Source organism: Poecilia reticulata, chromosome 13 (genome assembly GCF_904066995.2).
Source record: "Poecilia reticulata chromosome 13, P_reticulata-male-v2, whole genome shotgun sequence".
Classification (NCBI taxonomy): Eukaryota; Metazoa; Chordata; class Actinopteri; order Cyprinodontiformes; family Poeciliidae; genus Poecilia; species Poecilia reticulata.
The window spans coordinates 30,315,818-30,334,953 of NC_088842.1; the positions used below are offsets into that span (position 1 = coordinate 30,315,818).

At 38.4% G+C, this 19,136-nt stretch overlaps 1 protein-coding gene across 1 annotated transcript; it reads right to left on the minus strand.

Annotated features, from left to right (window-relative positions):
- Positions 1-5,745: 5,745 nt before the first annotated feature.
- On the minus strand, positions 5,746-13,032 carry LOC103475092 (mRNA decay activator protein ZFP36L1). The gene is made up of 2 exons (XM_008426495.3): positions 12,079-13,032; positions 5,746-9,880 (listed from the first exon to the last, which is right to left on the minus strand). The coding sequence occupies exons 1-2, from the start codon at positions 12,130-12,132 to the stop codon at positions 8,813-8,815; spliced, it is 1,122 nt and encodes a 373-aa protein (XP_008424717.1). The 5' UTR covers positions 12,133-13,032; the 3' UTR covers positions 5,746-8,812.
- Positions 13,033-19,136: the final 6,104 nt, after the last annotated feature.

Below are 19,136 nucleotides of genomic sequence, written 5' to 3' on the forward strand. Positions count from 1 at the left end.
ACACTTTAGAACGATACACAACTTTTAATTAACCGTGCGGTGCTGTGAGCTGCACACTGTTCTAAAAAATAACAAAACAAAACAAAACAAACCGCGGTCCTGTCCACTTCCTGTCTTCTTCTTCTTTGGCGTTTTCGCCCGCCAGTGACATCCGGTTGTTGATCACGTGACTTGATATGGGGAGAAGATGGTGGGTTGATGTTGATACCGCTGAAAAAACCTCATCGTAGCGATAAAACCTTTTCTAAAAACAAGTGCCTTTCCGAAATTGGCATCTTTAGATTAAGTTAAATTATTTTCGTACTTTAAATTTGCGCAATTTTATTGTTGAGTTTATGCTTTATGGATGAGGATGCAACAAAACAAATCCTATACGTTTCAAGATGAAATAAAATGCTTTACATTAGGAGGATGTTATATATAGTTTATCTTTATATACATTTATATTGATCCTTTTATTATTACTTACTTTTATTGGAGCCTTGCAACGAAATTTCTTTCAATTTGTACATTTTAAATGTACAGTTGAATGACAATAATATTTATGATCTATGTCTATGTTGCTGCCTCAGTTCAGGATCGCCATATGAGCTTCTGGACGGATGTAAGTCGGTTCTGATGAAACCTGGAGATGAAAGAAATGTGAATTAATTTGCAAGTGCACTGCAAAAACACAAACCTTACCAAGTATTTTTGGTCTAGTTCCTAGAGCGCCTTGAAATGAGACCAAAGCAACTCATAAATAACTTATCAGCAAGATATAGGAGGTTGTCAATAATTCCTCAATAATGATGAGAAAGCATTAGTTCCGCTGGCAGATTATTTCACTTATAAGGAGACATATTTTCTTAAGTGACGTTTTGTGTTTTCTGCCCTCTGGCTGCGACAGAGAGAAACTGCAGCACAGGTATACTTAACCTCGGCACATAAATTATGTTATTTAAAAATACAAAAGAAATTTAATATTTAAGTAATTTAATTTTAACAAAAGTAAATATTGTGAGACCTCTCTGTTTATAACCCATGTTGTCTTTTCTTGTTATTCACTCAAACGTTCACTAGATGTCGCCAACTCTCTTCATAGATATGCTGTTTTGTTGCCATTTCTGAACACCAGTATTGAAAAAGAGAGTTAATGCTGTCATTTTTTAATGACACACGTTTAATTATGTGCTCTAAGATGCCTACTGAATATTATGACGTTAATGTCAACAAACTAAGATTAAAGGAAATTAAAATTATCACCCTAAGCTAAGAAAAAGAAAACCTAATACAGGAAAAATTTGGTTTTTATACAGATTATAAGATAACACAACACTATTGTTTGTAATTTGATTACTTAGTTATTTAATTTACCTTTAGGATCAATAAATTATCTTTGAATTTGAATTTCTAGCTGCCGCTGGGCATCCATATTAATTTTAACTCATCTGAAATAAAACCTGAATACATTTGTATGTAAATAGGAGGAGATGTTTTTAGGGCTTTTCAGATGTAAAACTTGCCTCTTCAGGGGCTTAAATGTAACTGCACAATTTACCTAAAGGCTTTTTCATGCGCAGATTAGGATTATTCCTTTGTTATTCCTTCACCTGTTGAGCACATAACAGCTCTGCAGCTGAATCTGATCGTTTTATTTGCATCTACTAGTTGCTGAAAAGCAACAACATTCTGTCAAAAGAGTCCACAACACAAGAGAAAAGCCAAAACCTGAAGGAGGATCAGAGGAACTGGGGGAAGCCAAACTCACCAATCGCCATGGAGACGGTTGTCAGGGTAACGTGTAGGGTTAGTTTTCCAGCAATTCTTTTAATTTTTACTATTTCATTTAAGTAAACAACATTAATAAATTCAACCATAAGCATAGTTATGATTAAATACATTTATACCCGATTACTGCAGTATTATATGCCGCATTTAAAAGCAAACATGTAACAGATTTATAAAAAATGTAATCATTTTGAATAATTTTGGATTATTTGTTTGTTTCTGACAGTTATATTGTCTGCTTGCAAGTCAAGTTTTCGGCAAGTTTGCTTGACCAAGCAGCAGGGATGTTCAAAGTGTGGCCCGGGGGCCATTTGCGGCCCTCTGGGTGATTTTCTTTGGCCCACAATTCAACAATAGAGCTAATTTCTGATTAATTCAAGATTTTCACAGGCAAATAAAATCTTCTTAAGCATACAATAAAGATGTTTCCTAATGTTTCTGTTTTCATTGATTACATTTTGTTAAAACTAGCTAGCGCTGCCCAATCTTTGCTCTACAACTATAAATCCTAAAAAGTTTTGAAAAATATTTGCCTGTCATTTAATACAGCAACTCTGCAAGACTATTTATATTTTGTATCAACAATGATTTACTGATTCGTTTTCTACATGAATGAAACTACTTTGCTTTATTAAAATATTGTTTATTTGCTATATTATTGAAGAGAAAATAAATCAAGTTTGTTTGTGTAGCACAGCAACAAGGCAATTCACGGTGCTTTACATGGTGAAAAACCATAAACGCATCATATAGACAACAGTTGTGAAAACCAATAACAGATATTAAACTTTAAGTGACATTATTAAAGTTATCATCAAATATCTCATTTATTAGGGTTAAAAAGTAACTCTAAACAAATGTCTTAAGAAATAAATCTTTTCAATTTTAATTTAAAGAAAATGTGGTCTTTGAGTTCTCTTAACTTGACAATTTTGGCCCCAGTGACAAAACATTTGGACTCCTCTGGGCTACACTGTATGTTCCTTTGGTCCCATTGATAGTGTGTGTAGATATTTGCAATCCAGTTACATTTACACCATTTATTTACCCAGAACGCTAAAATTTCAGCTCAAACTTCCTCTAAACTGAAGGTTTCCCTCTTTTTGGAACCCGGGAAACATTTTTTCCCGCTGCTCAATTCTCCCAAATCACTTTATACACACACACACACACACACACACACACACACGCACACACACACACACACACACACACACACACACACACACACACACACACACACACACACACACACACACACACACACACACACACACACACACACACACACACACACACAGTGAGGCCGCCCCTCACCCGCGCTCCCAGGCTGAATCCAGCCCATTTCCATTGGGCTGCATTAGCATACAGATGTTAGACTGAAAAGGGAAAGCGAGGGAGGGGAGTCACACCAAGAGGAGCGGGAGGGTTCGGGGATGGCCCTTGGCCTTTTAAAGGTCTCACACACACACACACACACACACACACACTAAATGGTGAGCAACCATGGGGGTTGTGAGAACCAACTCCTTCTTCACTCTGCTGTTATTCATTCACCACGATGAAATCTTTGGCTTGACCACAGATGAATGCCAACACACACTTATTTTCTGTTTCACGAACACATAGGGTCCTATCTACCTCTTCTTACTGTGGTGGATGTAAAAAATGTTATATTCTCCCACAATTTGAGGCAACTATCAGGTCGATGTTCATTGAGGTTTTTGACAGATCTAATTTTGTTTCAACTGTTGTTTCTCATCTGACAGTCCAGTAGACTCAGTGTGAGTTGGGACTAAAATTGCTACATTTGTTACATTTTCAGCTGCTGCGTTCTCTTTTTCACTGCATTGTGTTAAACAAAACAGACCCTTTTAAAAACCTGTTCCCCTCCTTGCCTGTGGGGGCACTGCGCCAAGAACCACTGAAGGAAATTACATGAAAGCCTCAGAAGAAGACACTGAGTGCGACTTCCTTCTTCACAAAAAGCGAACAAAAATGGAGGCAAAGCAGGTCTGGTGTGAATGTACCGTGTTTTCTTTCCTGATAGTCTTGTAGACTCAGTTTGATTGGTGGCCTAAATTGCAACAAACACGACCACTTAGTCCACTTCAATCTAAAGGTCGCCCAGAAAGTGTGGTTCATTTGGAGAGATGTGAACACGCCAAATCGAATTCTGATTCAGACCAAAAAACCAAACTCTAACCTACAAACTTCGGTCTAAGTTTGATTGAAGTGAACTCTGGTGTGGTTTGAATGGAGATGTGAACGGCAAGCAGAGTGTAGACTGCTCCAAAAGCAGGAAGTGGACTACAGAACAGGGCATTGTGGGTAAGTACAATAGAAACAAACGTCGGTCTAAGTTTAATTGAAGTGAACTTTGGTGTGGTTTGAATGCAGATGTGAACACCAAGCAGACTGTAGACTGCTCCAAAAGCAGGAAGTGGACTCCAGAGCAGGGCATTGTGGGTAAGTACAACAGAAACAAATGTAAGAATCAAATGACGAGAAAGGAATCCTACAACTGCTAAAATCTGACACTACTCCTTTTTTGTTTAGGTTTCATGAAGAACGAAGCTGCGCTCAGTGTCTTCAGATTTTTTTGTGTTGTTTCCTTCAGTGGTTCTTGGTGCAGCGCCCCCATAGGCGAGGAGGGGAACAGGTTTTTCAAATCGACTGGTTCGTTTAACAGCACCAGCTGAAAATGTAACAAATGTAGCAACTTTGGTCGCCAATCGAACCAAGTCTACCAGACTATCAGGTGTGGAAACACTGCAAGAGTACTTTCAGCTTCTAAAGGAGTCAGTGTCAGCAGGAAATTTTCAGGCTGCTAGTGTCAGGTTTTCAAAGTGACACAAACAAAACAAACAGCGAGAGAGACGGAGGGGAGGATCTCAACTTCTGCTCCACTTTGTGTGAATAGATGGAAATCAGTCACAAGTATCTCAGTGTCCCATTGTGTGGAGGAAAGTCTTTGTTCGGGCATCTGTTGCCCAAACATTCTCCCCAGTGTCACTCACACCAAATTGGTCCGTCCGGACGAGTCCCAACAAAACTCACTCCCCTTCCCACACCATGCGGCCCAACTGGGGCGGGGGGCGGGAGAATCCCACCAGAACCCATGGAGGGGAAATAGTTAATCTTTGTTTCTTTTGTGTGTCTGAATCCCTGATGATGACCATAAAAGGTCCCCATAAACACAAGCAGTGTTTTTTTTTTGGGTTGTTTTTTGTTACTGAAATACTTGTGGGAACATTTTGGAGAAACTTTTCCACCAAGAGTTTTCTTTCATAACATAACAGCCAACATGACCCACAATAAAGCTGAGCGGTGTATCGGTTTTTATGTTTTCTATTCAAAATGAGATAATTAAAGAGGGGAAGCAGGTTTTGGGGAATGGAAACTGATTTAGAGATGTAGATCTAGAGCTGCAGGTTTTCAAGAGATCTTGTTTTACCTGAATCTTTCTTACATCAATGCTTTCTCCTAAAGATCAGGCTTTCACTGACTAATAACATTTCTGATGTTCTTCAAGGTCTGATGGATTTTGTCCATTGTTTTCCCTCCAATGACTAGAATACATAAGAAAACGTGGCAGCAAGTTTGTTGATAAATGCAGAAGGTTTTAGTACAAATAGAAAATGATGTACGACAGTGGTTTAGGGTCATTGTTGGTAGAAAAAGAGTAAATTTCTACCAAGAAGCTCAGAAATGTTTACATTAGTCTCTTAAATTTTCTAGAAAAAAGCTGGAAAAATCTGAGCTCCAAAAGTCAAAAACATGTGAGGAAAGTATCAGAAATTTTGAGGTTATTTTCACATATTTTCCAGAAAAAACTGAGAAGTTCATGAGCTCAAAAAGTAGAAAATTTTTGACTTTCAGAAATTTTCTGAGTTTCTAAAGTGAAAATATTTCTAATTTTGAAGCTCAGGAATTTCCAAGTTTTTTCTAGGAAATTTTTAAGATGAGTCTAAAATTTTCTTCTTTTTTTTTCTTGCAAATTATCAACTTTTGGAGCTCAGATATTTTTATTTTAGAGATTATTCTCAAGAATACTTACTCCTTTTTTACTATCTGTAGTAGCACTACTGCACAATCTTAGGAGTCCCTGTGGCTGATTTGATTTTTATTGAACTCTAAAGTCCAACAAAGTGCATCCTTTTAATTCAACAGAATTTAAAACCAAAACAAAAACAAAAACAAAAATTGGATGTTCATTATCCAACTTAATAATTCACAAATGCACGTTAAACACCAGAATGACACAAAAACCAGAGTAAGAAACTCTTATTTAGCAACAGGCTTTTATTTTGAAATAAAGATGAACATATATATTAAGATAAAGAAGGTTATCCAAGTAACGGCTGGAATGTAAACAATAGATGCACTTAAATTATGTAACAAAAAAAAAAAAGAAAACACAATATCAAATAGCACAATATAGGCTTTGCTCTTACAAAGAAAAATAAATAGGACCTTAAGTTAACAAGTTTTTCCTTTTCTTTAAAAAAAAAGAAACATCTCTGGCCTCATCAGGGCAGGCGGCTGAGATGATTTCAGGAGGAAACCAGAATGAAACTTCCTGATTTCCCTGGAACTCGCATGATTTCGCCTGCCGGTCAGAGCCAGCTGGCTGGTGTGCAACAGAAATCGACCTACAAACGCATCGTCATCGAGCCGACTCTGAAAAATCTACTATACAACAATATAATACAACAGCAGTAAAGAAACCAACACAGTCTTGATGGTGCTGCGTGTCAGATTACATTTTAACAATCATAAAAACGGATTTTCTTTCGACTAAACGGCTGAATGATGATTTCTTTGTCCTTACAGTCTGAGGTTTAACGGAGAGGAGAGCAGAACGAACGTTTTGATCTCTGCTGATAAGGCAACCAAAAATAAAGAATGCCAAAATGCTTGCTTCCTCCTTTCCCCTCCTCTCCATCAGTCCTGTCATTAAAGCTTCCGGTTAACCAAGCAGAGAACATGAACCACTAAAGTAAAGCGTAATTTCTTATTTAAAAAAACAAAAACAATCACAAATCAAGAAGAAATAAAACATGCAAAAAGCAATAAATAGTCCTAGAAAAATGTTAGGCTATGTTAATAATTATAACACTGTATAAAACCTGCTGTAGCTAAAGCTACACTGCAAAAACACAAAATATTAACAAGTAGTTTCAAGTGCACTCAATATAAGACAAAACTAACTTACAACTAACTTTTCAGCAAGAAATATATAGGCTTATTTTAAGTAAATAATTCATTAATGTTGGTGAAAAAGCACGAGTGTAATTATTTCACCTATAGCAAGACATTTTCCTGTGTTATTAATGAAATAATCCACCAACTTTCCATGAATATTAAGAAATTACTCACTTAAAACAACCTGTATCTCCCTGAAAAGTTACTTGTAAGTTAGTTTTGTCTTATTTCGAGTGTACTAAGATGTATTCATTAGAAACTAGTCCAAAAATACTTGGTAAGGTTTAGTTTTTTGCAGCGTAGGGGTTAGCAGGACGAGAATGTTAGAGGAACTTTGGTAACTAGAGGCTTCCTACAATCTGTGCTAAGGCAGTTCAGCTGAATCATTGTCAGACAGTTTAAAAATGGCTGACAAATACAATCATGCGGCCACAGCAATGCAACCAATCAACTAATCAATCATTGACGGCGTACAGGTAATAAATCCTGTTACACTTGCACAAGAAAGAGGTCAATTAAACACAGTTGGAGAGTACTAACTGGGATTTTTCAGGCAGATTTCTGAGGACTAAGAAATAAAGTCTGCACACTTTCTCGGAGAAGACAAATAAAAAAAAGAAAAGAAAAGAAAACACAAAAAATCTTGAGATAAGGGTACAGAAAATTCTCACACAGAACTTTCTACTGATCAGAAACAGCATGGAGACGAATGCTGAGTAGCGTACCCTCCAGTTATACTAACAGGTATACAACAGTATACAGCAGTTACAATGGCATAAAATACAATTAAAGACCAATAATCAATGAAACAGTAAACAGGAAAGGGAGTCAGCTAAAACTGGACAAACACTGAGCAGCACTACAGCTGCTTGGGTGGAAGAAATGCAATATGCACAAAGATAGGCACGTTCTCTCGGCTGGATCTGCTAACATCGTGGTTAAAAGCTGACGCGTGTAACTTCTAGAAAATTTTTTTTATTTTTTAAATATTTGTTATGAGACAGATTATATGTGGAAAGACGACAATCGAGCCCCTCAAACAACCAATCAGAGTGCTGTCAATCATGCTGGTGTACACGCTGTTATGCTGCAGAGCTTATCATAAATGCTAATGCTAGTTGGCATGGCCACTAATGATGGTGGATAAATGGTTTTCCTGTAATGCTAAGTTACTTCTCAACCATTAGCACATTTAGCAGCAGGTACACCAACATGATTGACAGCGCTAAGAGCCTCTTCCTGTCTCTGATTGGTTGCTTTTTAATGGGAGCGGTGCATTTCTTCAGAGAGCAAGAGGAGCTTGATTCGGTTTTTCAGATTATCTGTCTCATACATAAAACGGATTATTAGAGCCTTACTAAAATTTTTTTTAAATAAAATTAGAAGAATAAGGTCATAAAATTATGAGAATACAGTTTTAATATTAGAAGAATAAACTCGTACAAGAATAAAGTTGTAATAATGTGATTTTTTCTTTTTATGGCCCTAATATTCCCTGGTTCTATGTAAGAGAGATATAATCTGTGAAGAGATTGAACTTCCCCACTTCCTCCCAGTTCTACTGCTCCAGGCCAGAAACAACCAATCAGAGCTAGGAGGAGGGTCTTAGCGCTGTCAATCAACCTTGTATATGCGTTGCTAAATGTGCTAATGGCAAAGTTCTAGGAAAACTGTCATGACTAGCACTAGCATTCATCACAGGTCTACTGGTGGGGACTATTTTCTTAATTTGGCCCTAATACTCTGTCATTTTATTTACATTTTTTTTGCAAAAGTTACACTGTAAATTTAAAACCACCCCTGATCGAACTCAGCCTCAAAGCAAAACTCCTCCCTACTCGTCTGAGACGGAGAGGCGGCTGAAGATGGGGAGTCGCCGACCCTCGAAGCTGGGAGACTCGGTGCCGCTGGAGGAGGAACTGAGGGAGCAGGAGGAGGTGTAGCCCTCCTCGGAGAGGGAGTCGGCGGAGGAGCAGCGCTGCAGAGAGGGGAAGCTGTTCAGGCAGGCCGGCGGCTGCTGGGGGAGCCGAACCGGGAGGTTCTGGTTGCTGGAGGTGAAGAAGCAGAGAGAAGAGTCTCCACCGTCGCCGATACCGGAGAACGGGTACGAGCAATGCTTGAGAGGCCCCGGTTCAGGCAAGAGAGGCGAAAGCAGCTCCGGACTCCCCGAGGAGGAGGAGGAGGAGGGCGGAGGCGAGACAGAGGAGGCCCGGGTGAAGAGGAGGCAGGAAGGCTCCTGGACCGGCTGGAAGATGTGGGAGGAAGAGGAGAAGCCCGCGAAGCTGAGGCTGTGCCGCAGCAATGGCGGCTTGTGCCTGTGGGTCGCGGCGGCTTGCACCTCGTCGGCGTTGTGGATGAAGTGGCAGCGGGCGCCGTACGGACAGAAGCCGATGGTGTGGAAGGTGCGGCAGGGCTCGGTTTTGTACTTGGGGTGCCTGCTGAGGCCCCTCAGCTCATCCAGGCCGTGGGCGAACTGGCACTTGGCGCCGTACTTGCAGGTGCCGCTCTCCTCGAAGGTGCGGCACAGTTCCGTTTTGTAGCGGCTGGAGATGTGCGGCGGCGCCTGAGGCGGCGGCGGTGGCTTGTTGATGGACAGACCCGGCGGTGGCAGCAGCGTTTTGTCCTCCCGCAGGTTCCCCTCGATCATGCTGACCGAGCGGTCGACCCGGAAGGGGATGTGGCTGAGGGAGGAGCGGGGCAGCGCCCGGCTCCACTGCTGGCTGCAGGCCAGGCCGAGGCCCCAGCAGCAGCCCGGCTCCGTGGCCTCACAGCCGCTGTTGAACTTGGAGTTTGGCAGGGTCACAGGGCAGAGGGAGTGGCGCCTCTGGAAGCCCAGGACTCTCTGACTGCGAGACATCGAGCCGCCAGAGGCGCCATCTGTCGCCTCCAGGCCGGAGAAATTCTGACACACAAAAAGAAGACAGAAAAGATGTGAAGTTTCTGCAGAAAGCACACAAATACTTAAAATTTAGTGTTTCTGCAATCCAAAGACAGATCAGTCCGAAAGGATCATGAATAAAAGCCTCATTAATGCTAAAAACACTCAACTTTCCGGAATAAACTTTTAGTTTTAAAGCATATAATCCAGCATTTACACTTACAATTCATTACATATTCATGAAAAAGTACTAGCTCTACTGGCAGTTTATTTCATGTACTAAGTCAAATAATCTGCAATAATCTGACAAAGAAGCTCCTATATTTTGCTGCACAGTCACTTGTAAGTTAGTTTGGTCTTATTTCAAGTGTAATAAGATATTTGTACTAGAAACTAAACAAAAAATACTTGGTAAGATTTTGTATTTTTGTAGTGTACAATGTGTGTCACCCTGCAAAAACACAAAATCTTACCAAGTATTTTTGGTCTAGTTTAAAGTGCAAATATCTTAATCCACTGAAAGACGAAAAAATTCATTTACAAGTAACTTTTCAGTAAGATACAGGAGCTTGTTTTAAGTCAATAGTTCTGGAATATTGATTACTAGTTCTGATTACTTCACTTATAACATGGGAAAATACCTTGTTAAAAGGAAAATAATCTTTTAATTGTTTTTAAGTCAACATTAAGGAATTTTTTGACTTAATACGAGCTGCTATGTCTTGAAGAAAAGTTGCTTATTTGTTAGTTTTGTCTGATTTGAAGTGAATTTGCACTAGAAACTAGAGAAAAAAGTTTGGCTGGATTTTGTGTTTTTGCAGAGTGAAACACAATCTTAAGTATTTTTTGATTAGTTTGTAATACAAACTTATAAGTAACATTTCAAATACAGGAGTCTGTCTTCGGTCAATAATTTATTATTAATGATGAAAAGTACTAGTCTTGTTACTCCTGGAGAAGGAAAACTTTTCAATCAACATCTGAGTAACTGAACTTTACAGGATAAACTTTTTTTTTAGGGCATAACTTGAGATATCAGAGTTAAATATGCAGAATTTGACCTCAAAATTCATCACATTCTCGTATATTTGTGATTCAAATTTGCTCAAATAAGAAAAGCATTTGTTTTTATCCAAGTTTTCACTGGCTTCAGTTTGTTTAACAACTAGAAAACCTGATTTGTCTCTGGAAAGAGAAACAAAATGAGGCTGAAAGCACCGTGAATAACAGCCTCATCACTCCTGGAAAATGGAAACTTTTCAAACAGTATCTGACTAAACCTTAAAGACTAAACTTTCACAGGATAAACATGTTGCTTTAGAGCATAACTTGCAGCATTTACCCTTAAAATTCATTACAACTTAGACATTCTTAAAGATTTGTGAATTAAAAATAGCTCCGATAAGAAATGCATTGGTTTATTTTCCACATTTTTACAGCATTCAACCAACAAAATCACAAAATCTCAACAAGTATTTTTGTTCACTTTCTTGTGCAAATATCCAAGTCAAAACTAACTTTCAAGTAAGTTTTTCAGCAAGACATAAGAACTTGCATTAAGTCAATAATTCTTGAATATTGATGAAAAAGTGTTGGTTATTATTTCACTTATGATATTGTCCCACTGTAATAAAGGAAACAATCAGACAGTGGGACTATTTACGTAAATCAAGCTCCAACGTCTTGCTGAAAAGTTACTTGTTCCTTAAGTGCACTAAGATAGTTGCAGTAGAAACTAGATCAAACACACTTGGGAAGAGTTTGTGTTTTTGCAGTGTGGCCTTCGCATCATACTTGCATAAATGTGTTACCAAGTAATTTTGGTCTAGTTTCTAGTGCAAATATCTTAGTGCACTTGAAATAAGACAAAAATAACTTATACGTAACTTTTTCAGCAAGATATAGCAGCTTGTGTTAAGTCAATAAATCTTGAATATTGGTGAAAAAGTTCTAGTTTGACTGGCAGTTTATTTCACATACAACATAATATTTTCCCACTGTAATAAAGGAAATAATCGGCCAGTGGAACTTGCATTTTTCACCAATATTCAAGAATAATTGACCCTAAACAAGCTGCTCCATCTTGCTGAAAGGTTACTTGTAAGTTAGTTAAGTGCACTAAGCTATTTAAAGTAAACACAATTGGTAAGATGGTGTGTTTTTGCCTTGCAGTTTGATTTAAAGACTATAAAACATTAAATTAGAAGGATGGGCCCGTTTACCTTGCAGAACTCCTCATCCAGTTCCAGGAAAGGCGTCAGGGAGTCGGACGGCATGATTCACTCCACGGTCTTCACCAAGTGAAGCAGCCTGATGTCTGATCCGCAACGGATCAATTTCCAGGAGACTAAACTAGTTTCTGGCAGTTTGGAGAAACTCTGCAGCTTGTTTTGAAGAAGTTTTTTTTTGTTCCAGAGGTCTTGACGGGGTTGATTTTTAAAAAAGTTTTCTGGTTCTGGATTGATAAAGCCTCGGTCCGTTGGCTGCAGTGCAGTGCAGGGAAGTTCCTCAACCATCTGCTGGAATCTGCTTAAATAGCTGGGGAAACCCACCCCCTCCTGTCTGAATGCTTCAGGGGGCAGGCGGGGAGTTTGTGTGTTAATGTGCGTTAATGATGTGTGTGTTGGCGGGGGTGGGGTCCTACATTGTAACTGTGTGCTGGGGGGCAGGGTTGGCACAGCAAGGAGGGAAAGGAGCTGAATAAAGCTACTTTTCTACCCATTCATGACCAAAAAAAGAAGAAGCAGCAGCAGCATTCGTCTTTGAACGGGCCGTCCTCCATCTTTGTTTTGGATCGATACAGCTGAAAGGTCAATAACAAGTTCAACTAAACATATTCTCTGCCTTTTGGGAAAAGAAAAACGTGAAAAATGGTATTCAGTTGTGATTAGGAGAGGACGGACATGCAGCTGCGACAAATTGCAACTTAAATTTGAACATAAATCTTATATTCTCCATTCCAGGAAGTTTCAGCTGTTGTTTATTTTCTACAATTTTCTACAAACAACATGAAAACAAGACAAAGAAGCATCAAATTCAGACCTGCTGCAACAAACAACCAAAAATAATTATAAATATATAAAATAAACAGCTTTTTAATCATATTTGGTCTTCAACAGAAGTAATAACTACTTGAAGCAACTTCAGTTTGAGAAATAAGTTTAAGTTTCCTTAAAACTTTATATTGGAAAGTTTTGAGACACCTATTCCCGCTGCCTCAAAATTAAAATTTCCCCCAAAATAGTCTTTTCAGTCTGATAATAGTTGGAGAAAAGTTGGTTCCCCAACAAGTCCAGACATTTACACTCAAAGCTCGTCTAGAAGAAAGTTCAGATTTCTCTCCAACCCTGACACAAAATCCAACATGGCTGCCATGTCTGTAAACTGTAGTAATATCAGCTGTAATAAAGGTTTATTTACATTTTTGACCATTTCTATGTCATAAGCTCCAATGCTGCTGTTAAATATTTGTTGGTGAATGTTTTGTTAGTGTTTTTAATCAATGTTCACATAAGCTAAATTGTTAGCTTAATAATATTTGTTGCTAATAAAAAATTGATTTGTCATTAATTACAAAATTCTATTAGTTTAAAAAAATATAGCACTTTTATTGTCTCAAATTGATATTATTTGCATTAAAATCTATTTTAATCTTATAACAGATTGAGTGGCTTTACAAGACATTTGTAAAAATCAAAATTTAAAAGCAGAAACTTGGGAAAATCAACTGGAATCCATCCTGAAGTCCAAATCCCGACTTGTACAAACACTACCCAGAATCCAACATGGCCGACACCGTCGTAAAGCAGTGACTTCAGCATCAGGCAATTTTCTACATCTTGCTGAAAAAATTGTGCTCTTACTTGAATACATTTTTGGGTTCTCTGCCCACATTTTATTAAGTTTGGGTTCAAAGTTCATCTTTAAGTTTAGAAATGCCTCCAGGCCGAAATGGGGTTAGTAGAAAAAAAAACACATCAGCGCTCAACCCAGAAAGGTTTTAGCTTTAAAGACGCCTTCAAGGATGGGTGGGAAGCATCTCGTTTTCTCCCAGAGCTTTTTTCTGGCAGTTTTGCCAGAGACTAAACATGAGCTTTAGTCTCTGTTTCTCCTCTGGATGGCAAACATCAGCTGGGAGTTTTACATGTGGTTGAATCAAAACCTTTGCTAGACGCCAATTTAAACACACACTTTACTGTCGCTTTACTTTGTGAGCTGAAAAGAAGCTAAACTAACTGGTTTTTCATATTATTCTTCTGTTGAAAACATTTATTATTAATCTGTTTCTGACAGGTTTTTCATCTAATGACCTGATCTAACCTAAAATAAACAGCATTCTCATTTAGATAAGTAAAAAGTAGCCAATCAAGAAATTACTCGAGTAAAAAAAGTATTTGGTATAAATGTTACTGAAGTAGTGAGTAACTGATCAAAACATCAATCATGTAATACGTCAAAATTACGTCTACAGACAGAACAAATGAGGACATTTTGGCATTTTAAAGGACCAAAATGACAGAAATTCACATAAGTCACAAAAAATATCAAAATCAGGCAAAAGAAACATTTTCCCAAATCAGTTTTTCAATATAAAATGTATACAACACAGGCAGTGTTAACCAGACAGACACTACCTGTGTCTGGTGAACTTTGATCAAATATGTTTCCTCTTCATTCAGTGAAGTTACTCACTTTTACTTGAGTATCGAGAAATTTTACTCAAGAGTAGCAATACTTAATAAAGTTACTCAAATAAAAGTAAAAAGTTAAGTGAAGTAAAAACACTCCTAGAAGTACATTTTTTCCAAAAAGTTGCTCAAGTAAATATACTGAGAAAGAAAAACTAGCTACTACTCAACTCTGTACGCACTGATGAACTGTCAGCTTGTTTTTACAAAAAGACAACAAAACAAAACAAAAACAAAACTGACCAAAAAAACAAAACGGGAAGAAAATGCTGTCTAACGTTATCAGATCATTTATAACCGACATAATATGTTGCACAAGGTAAACAACGCTCATCTATGAAGGAGCAAGAAATAACCAATCAAAAGCCACTTGAAGCGCCGCGGGCGAGTCGAAGGGGGAGGCGATGTGTGGCAGGCAGCGTAATTAGGAAGTCGAGTTGTTTAGATTTTAATCGGTATGTTTTGCATCCAGTGAAAATAACAGATAAACTAGACAACATGCTGGCAGTTTAGTTACATTTCCACAGTTGTGGTGTTAACTGAAATAAAACCCAGAGTCCATCAGAAAGTGTTCTTGAGACTGGGATTGGTCTGGATCGATGGAAACCTCACACTGACCCCGAAAAGGCCGTTCATGATCGGGCTTCATCCAGTGTGGATCCATCCCACTATTTTATTCTGCCTTCAAAATTACCTTACTCCAAAACATCAGAAATAGCAGATAGCCCGTCAAACACTACTTTTATATTTGTTCGCATCCTAACATGAAGCTGAAATATGGAAAGAAACAAAAAGATTTTTAAAAGATAACATTTGTTCAACTAGGTGAGAATATTAAACCCTGTAAAACTAATAAATTGGTGAGACTGGAAGGATGTTGGTCAAGATGCTGACCACAAAAAATTTAAAAGTCCTTGTTTTGGTTTTATTTAGAGAAAAAAGACACACAAAGAGGATTAAACAAATAAAACAACTGTACAACTTTAGTAGCTTTAGTATACAATCATAACAATGCAAAGTGTTTATTTGGTCCACAACAGAAAAAACAACAACATTCATATCTTCATCCACAGAAAGATGAACGATTTCAAACTACAAACATTTTGCCAGATTGCTACACCACTGCATACAAACCTAAAAGCAAAGATTTGTGTGTTTATTTAAGCGGCGCTTTCTACCCTTGTGGTTTGTGTGTCTCATCTTTGGATTGTTTATGACTGTACAAACTGACCGTTTAGAGGCAAACTGTAAAAGTGCCTTATCACAACGCCTCACTGATACGCTGCGCTGCTGTTGAGCGTGCGTTTGCGCATCTCATGTTAAAAACTGTAATGCAGTGTGGCTTCCTCCCTGTGGTTGCTTGGTTTTGTAACAGACTTCTCCTTTGTTTCCTTCTTTCCCTTATTTTTTTTACTTTTTTTTCTACTAACCTCATCTGCACTTTCTGCACCCGTGCCAGTCCTCTACCACCACTTCCACCCGCTCAGTTCCTTTATTTGTTCTGATCGATCGGGATAATGAATCGGTTGCCCCCCATCTGATGTTGTGGTCTGCACTGCCAAAGTGACGCAGCAACTGAAACTCTTCTTACATAAACCAGCGTAACAGTTGGCCTGTTTGGGCGGGTGGAGGGTTTGAGGACATTTTCTTTCATTTATTTCTACTTCCAGTATTGGTGCTCTGCTTAGCCTACAAAATATAAACACTGGCTCAAGTTTTACTACAGAAACGTAATAAAACGTGCTTCAGATACCAGTAACTTTACTTTTACTTTTCCAGATTACAAGTTACATTTATTCAAATACATTTACTTGGAAAAAATTAACTTTTAGGAGTATTATTACTACGCTGTTCTTTAAGTAATTTTATTATGAAGTATCTCTACTCTTACTTGAGTAACATTTCTGGATTTTCTGCCAACTGAATGAGAAACAAACATGTTTTAACCAAATAAAAAAAAAAACAGGCGCAGACACACCTGCAGTTTTTGTTAAAGTTTCATAAGTTTTATATCAAAAGAACTGATTTGGAAAAACTTTGTTTTGCCTGATTTTGTTATTGTTTTTGCTACTTATAAGAAGTATTGTCATTTTGATCTTTAAAATACCAACATTTCAACTTAACTTTATATTTTGGTTTGTTAGATTATGTCATTTTAAAATGTTAAACAATTGATAATTTCATCACTCACTACTTGAGTAGACTTTTGTACTCTTGAATAATTTCCTGGATGGCAAGTTTTTACTTTTACTTGAGTAAAAATATGTTGAACCAGTTCGACTCTTGCAGCAGGGACAGGCCCACAGGATCACAGTTTCTCCACCGTACTTGACAATAGAGATTAGCTGCTTTTCAGCACATTCATGGATTGCTTCACATCAGACTCAAAGAGCTTAATCTCATCAGAGCAAATAGGTCAGGCTTACATCTCAGGAGCAAAAACGACACATTTACATTTCTGAAGGTGGGACAGAAAAAGGCTTTTATTTGGAAGGTAATGCAAACAAACGTTTGGTCTAATAAACAAGTCTATGGGTCGCCAGACTTCTTTAATGTGGTCCTGTTTAAATCGTTTTAACCTTTTACATCCGACCATTATAAAGCTTCATCTCCACTGTCGTATAGAGGGTCATAACAATCCTGAGGCTTCATTCTCAACAGCTAGTGCGGTACGGTAGTAAGCTCCGAAGCTTCGCACAAAGAATAAAACCTCTCAACTCTGAGACTTTCTGGATCCATAAATGTGTCTGTATGAGTCTATGTGATGTTGGTTTGAGTTGGCTGTGTGTATCTAACTATTGGATGAGCGCTAGTGTGCTAAAAGCTACCTCTGACCTATAAATCATAGGTATGGACGCTGTATCTGGGTTTGCCTTGCATCTTTGCATTTCTCTGGTTACTATAAATCTGTGAACTCGTCTGTGCAAACATACAGCACTCTGGGACATGTTGATTGTCAGAAAAGTGTTATTCTTACGATTTTATATAAAAAAAAATTATTGCTCTATCTTATGTGGTTCAAATTCTACAGGCATTTGAAAATAGGTGCAAATGGGAGCGCCGGCGCTCCTGTCGGATCTAAGTTCATTTGCCTGGAAAGTCTGGTTTGTTTGGGGAAGTGTGAATGCGAACTCTGGTCCACCTACAAACCTCGGCCTCGGTTCGGTTGAAGTGAACTTTGGTGTAGTTTGAATGTAAATGTGAACACCAAGTGGACTGGAGACCACTCCAAAAGCAGGGAGCTTTTGGATGCAGGGCATTCTGGGTAAATACAACCAAAACAAGCCCGCAAGTCTGATGCTAGCAAGAGAAATGGCTATTTTTCTTTTTTTTTTTACAAAAGACGGAAGAGAAATCCTACATCCGCTAAAACCGCTACTCTGTTTTTGTTTACATTTCGTGAAGAAGGAAGTTGTGCTATTTGTCTTCTTCAGTGGTTCTTGGTGCAGCGCCACCACAGGCAAGGAGGGGAACAGATTCTTCAACAAGTTTGGATCATTTAACCAGTGGTTCTATAATTGGAGATTATTTTTTACCTCCATTACCATCCTTCCCCCTTGTTTTATCTGTCAAAGACGCGAGTGACTCAATTACATACACATTTCACCATAACTATGCAGATGATATGCTGCTCTACATTACAAAGTCACCAGTTGACGATGAACCCATTTATGCACCAAGCAGATAAATTGCCTTGTTGCTGAAATGTTCTCTACAAATAAAATTATGTTGCCTTAATAATACACATAACAAAAAAACACAACAGCAATAAAAACCCAAACATAGCTATAAATTTCTTGGAAAAAAATCATTATGAATGTAAATTATTGAGATTTTGACGTTCAGTTTAGGTTATATTGCCAGGTTTGTATGGCCATGCTTAAAGCCTTCCACTTATTTCTGAATCTTTTCAGAGGCATAACATTGCAAGCGAGTGGTGAGAATTTCCTAGTCTTTCTGAACGAGCTCCTGAGACAAACTTTCATTGCAGCACATCATGTCTCTGTATTGCTAATCGAGTGTGGAGTACTTGACAAATGATCTCCTGATTGCATTGTGTTTAGCGGTGCACATTAGCATGTTACTAGCAGAACAAAGTGCCTCACTACGGTCTCATCTACTCACAGCTGGACAGTTCAGCTGTAAATGTCTGATCATCGACTTCCAGACGTTAATGACACCAATCAGACCATCCTTTTTGTTTGGTGGGCTGTGTGTTTATTGCGCCTTTCTACTGTCTTGAAAGGTCGTTACACAGACTGACTGACATGAACTAAGGAGTTACAATCTGCAGCAAGACGGCCAGAGCTGGAGGAACGAGTCCAGCTTGGTGCAGTTGTGTCTCTACGGCCTTCTAGCTGCCAAGGAGATAAATATAAATAACTTTGCAGGTGGAGCTTCTTGGCGTTACTGCCTCTCTATCAGAGCAACAGACATCGGTGTCATAAACTACAAACAGAGGCAAAAGGAAAGATATTAACTGTTCAAACTCCTCACAGCTAGGTTGGTAGAATCAACTCACTCATTCTTTGGTTACCTAGCAACTCACTCATTCTTTGGTTACCTAGCAACTCACTCATTCTTTGGTTACC